This window comes from Triticum urartu, chromosome 2A (genome assembly GCF_056163025.1).
Source record: "Triticum urartu cultivar PI428250 chromosome 2A, HENAU_Tu73, whole genome shotgun sequence".
Lineage (NCBI taxonomy): Eukaryota > Viridiplantae > Streptophyta > Magnoliopsida > Poales > Poaceae > Triticum > Triticum urartu.
In genome coordinates, this window is record NC_141874.1 from 78,710,583 (window position 1) to 78,713,912 (window position 3,330).

Here is a 3,330-nt window from a genome sequence, read left to right on the forward strand (position 1 = left end):
TTTCTTGATTGATGTGTTGTTAGATTGATTTCTGCAGTGCAAGGGAGGGCACCTGGCCTACGCGGACTGCCGAGTCGAGCGCCCCGGGAACTAGCGGCAGTGCTAGAAGTGCGAGCGCGGCGATGGCTTCGATGTGCGGAACACGGCGGTGGACTCCGTCCTTTCGTTGGTGAGGGTGGAGTGCCCGCACGAAGGTTGTGGGCTCTACGTCACTTACCACAAGCTCGCCGATCACCAGAGCGTGTGTCCGCTCGCGCCCTGCAAATGCCCCGCGCCCGTCTGTGACTACGAAGGCCCGCCGATGGCGCTCTACCACCACATTAGCACCGCGCATGCCATGCCCGTGCACAGGATCCAGTACGGCAAGGTGCTCCAACTGCAAGTGCCACTGTTGAAGCCAGGGCTCTTGCTGTTCTTGGAGGAGGACCGCCGTGCGTTTCTCTTGGTCGACGGCGTGCTCGACATCGGCGCGCCTATCACCGTGTTGGTCGTCTGCATCAAAGCGGAGGCGTCCCCACTACCGCACTACGTGGCCAAGCTGTGGGCGAACGGCCCGCTAGGGGAGCCCAAAGGAACGACCGATGCCGTCAAGGTGGAAATGGAGGTGACAAGCAGCAAGGATCCCGGCGACGTCGACGTGCAAGAGCTGACCTTCTTCACAGTTCCGCCCAAGCTGCTGGCCGGGGCTAAGCTTGTGTCCCTCCACATTCAGATTGACAAGCTCACGTCCTAAATGTTTCTACATTGGCTTCTGTTTATCTTAGTAATATGCTAATATAGGTATTACCTTGGTCTACTTTAGCTTAAGAAATGGTGGGTTTTGGTGGCGATGCAGCAATTACTTCGACATCTGATCAGTAATTTCCAACAGTCGAATGGATATTTTGTGTCTGTTGGATATAAAGTTCCTTTGGGTAAGAAGTACTACTTGTCATCAAAATGGATAAAAGGAGATGTATGTAGACGTATTTTAGTTCTGGATACGTCCCTTTTTGTCCATTTTGATGACAAGCACTCCCTCCGTTCCACAATACATGCCTTCCATTTGTCAAAATATAGATGTATCTAGACATGTTTTAGTATATAGGTACATCCATGATAGAGCCAATCGGATGGTTGAGAACACTACAATTCGTAGCTACAGATGCGTGTGTGACTCCCAGATGCAGAGGCCGGGGGTCATCATCCTCCTTTTCGAGAAAAAACAGAAGCATGTGTGAGAGGACGAGTGCGTGCGTGCACCTCTTCTCTTCCTGTATAACGTACTACTAAACTCAGAGTACAAGTTTTTGTGGGTGGCACGATGGTGCATGCGAGAAGTCCCGAGAGATAGGTTTAATGCGTTTGAAAAAAAGACTACCCTAGAGCTCGCCACGCGGCTATTCCCGTCGAACGCCCCATTAACCGCAAGATATGTATACGACGGTGCCCATTATTGCACGTACACAGCAGTACTTCCTCCTTTCCGGTTTATAGGGCTTAATTCAAAAATCTCACCAACCAAGATGGTGAGTGGTTGAATATTTTTTGTAGTTTGCAAAAGCACCTAATCAATGCTCTTGTTTTTATCAAAAAATATGTTTATGAATGCATTAATTGCAATGCATGCATGCATAAAGTACATGCATTGGTCAATTTTCTCTTAATACTTGCATGCAATGATTTAATGCACCTTCAAATCTGAACATTTGTTGGGGAACAACCAAATTGAGCCTTATAAAATGGAAAAACTAAAATTTTGAGATAAGCCCTATAAAACCGGAAAGGAGGGAGTAGAAAAAGAAGTATTCCATCCGGGAATAGTGTCGCACTTCGAAACTAGAACCGTCAATAAATTTTGAGCTTGCGTCTCGTCACATTCCAAATTACTCCACGCTATATTGAATTGCAAACCTGTTCACACCGATCGCAACCTAAACGGTTTCCCACTTAGGAGCGTATTAGTACTCGGTTAGAAATACTAGTATGCCAAGATGACTGCACATTCCTCCTCAACTCCTCATCCACAAAAACAAACAAGTCATTCAACATCCTTCCCTTGCGCCTGCCATGGCTAGCGTGAGTTCTGGGTCGAGAGATTGCCACCAGGGAGAGGCGAGCATGGAAGCGGAAGCACGAGAGATGTCCCGCCTCGCTGCGAGAGCAGCCGACATGTCCCGCCGTGCGGAAGTAGCAGCACAGAGGTCCCGCCGCGCCGCTGAAGTAGCACGGAGGTCCCACCGCACCGTCGATGCAGCAGACTGGTCCGGCCGCGCCGCGGAAGCAGCAGAGATGTCCCGCCGTGCCACAAATGCAGCAGAGCTGTCCAGCCGCGCTGCGGCGGCCTAGGAAAATTTCTCACGGGAAGGCAATGACTGTTACAGGCGCATGCATGCGATCGTCCATAGCCAGACGGATCAGATCTCCGACTGGGCGAGGTTGCTGGACGACATGAATGCCTCGTTTGAACAGGCTACTGGCGTCATCCAGCAACTAAGGAAGGGCAATGAGAGGCTCCGGGCCGAGCGCGACCCGCTGAGGGAGAAGATCGTCCGAAGTGCAGACCAGCAGGAGGAGACAAGTGCCTTGTGGAAGAGGACCGGCGTCATCGTCGAGAAACTTATGGACGAGAATGACATGCTCCACAATGAGCACCAAAGGCTGGTGGAGGAATCCGTGGATGTTCTCAAGCAGCGTCTTGAGGACACGAAAGAGCTCATCGCCGCTCGCCGCGGAGACTAGTTCCCGCGGCCTGCAGCAACGCATCAAGAAACTAGAGATCAGCGAGCCAGATCCTTGTCTTCCTTCTTCTTTTGCCCTTGTGTATTTCGGGCGTAGCCGCATGTGGCTTTTTAAATTATCTTTCTAATTATGTAAGACAATTAATCGTCCTTATCTTTCTGTGGAAGATCAATGTTCCGAGGCTGGAATGAAGAAAACTCTTGCTATGGCGACCCTGGCGTTGCTGTTCTTCTAGTTGCCGCTAGGCTTCCTTCAGTTTCCTGGCTTCTTTTGATGTAATAATCGGTTTAGGATGTGGATTGTGTCGTCAGTTCTGAAATGTTGGGTTCTAGGGCGGATGTTTGGCCTTTGTTGGCCTCTTGGGATGTTGCGATTTCAATCCGGTAGCTTTTAGTCCTTCGTGTTAGGCTGGAGTTGTGCTGAACTTCTTGTGAATTGTGGTGGTTTTCAGTAATGAAAATCGGAAGGGGCAAGCCCTTCTTTGACAAAAAAAAATTAATCGTCCTTATATATTCATTAGTCTTGCTATAAGTCGCAGTAGATGCTATATAGGTCTGTCGGATCTTACATCAAGATCCGTGCTTTCAGATTTTCTTTTTTCTCTCTTAA

General features: G+C 49.5%; 1 protein-coding gene across 1 annotated transcript; it reads left to right on the plus strand.

Annotated features, from left to right (window-relative positions):
- The first annotated feature begins 301 nt into the window (after positions 1–301).
- LOC147983890 (uncharacterized) lies at positions 302–733 on the plus strand. Its single transcript, XM_087540901.1, has one exon. It carries the CDS (start codon positions 302–304, stop codon positions 731–733), a length of 432 nt encoding a protein of 143 aa, XP_087397027.1.
- The last annotated feature ends 2,597 nt before the right edge of the window (positions 734–3,330 follow it).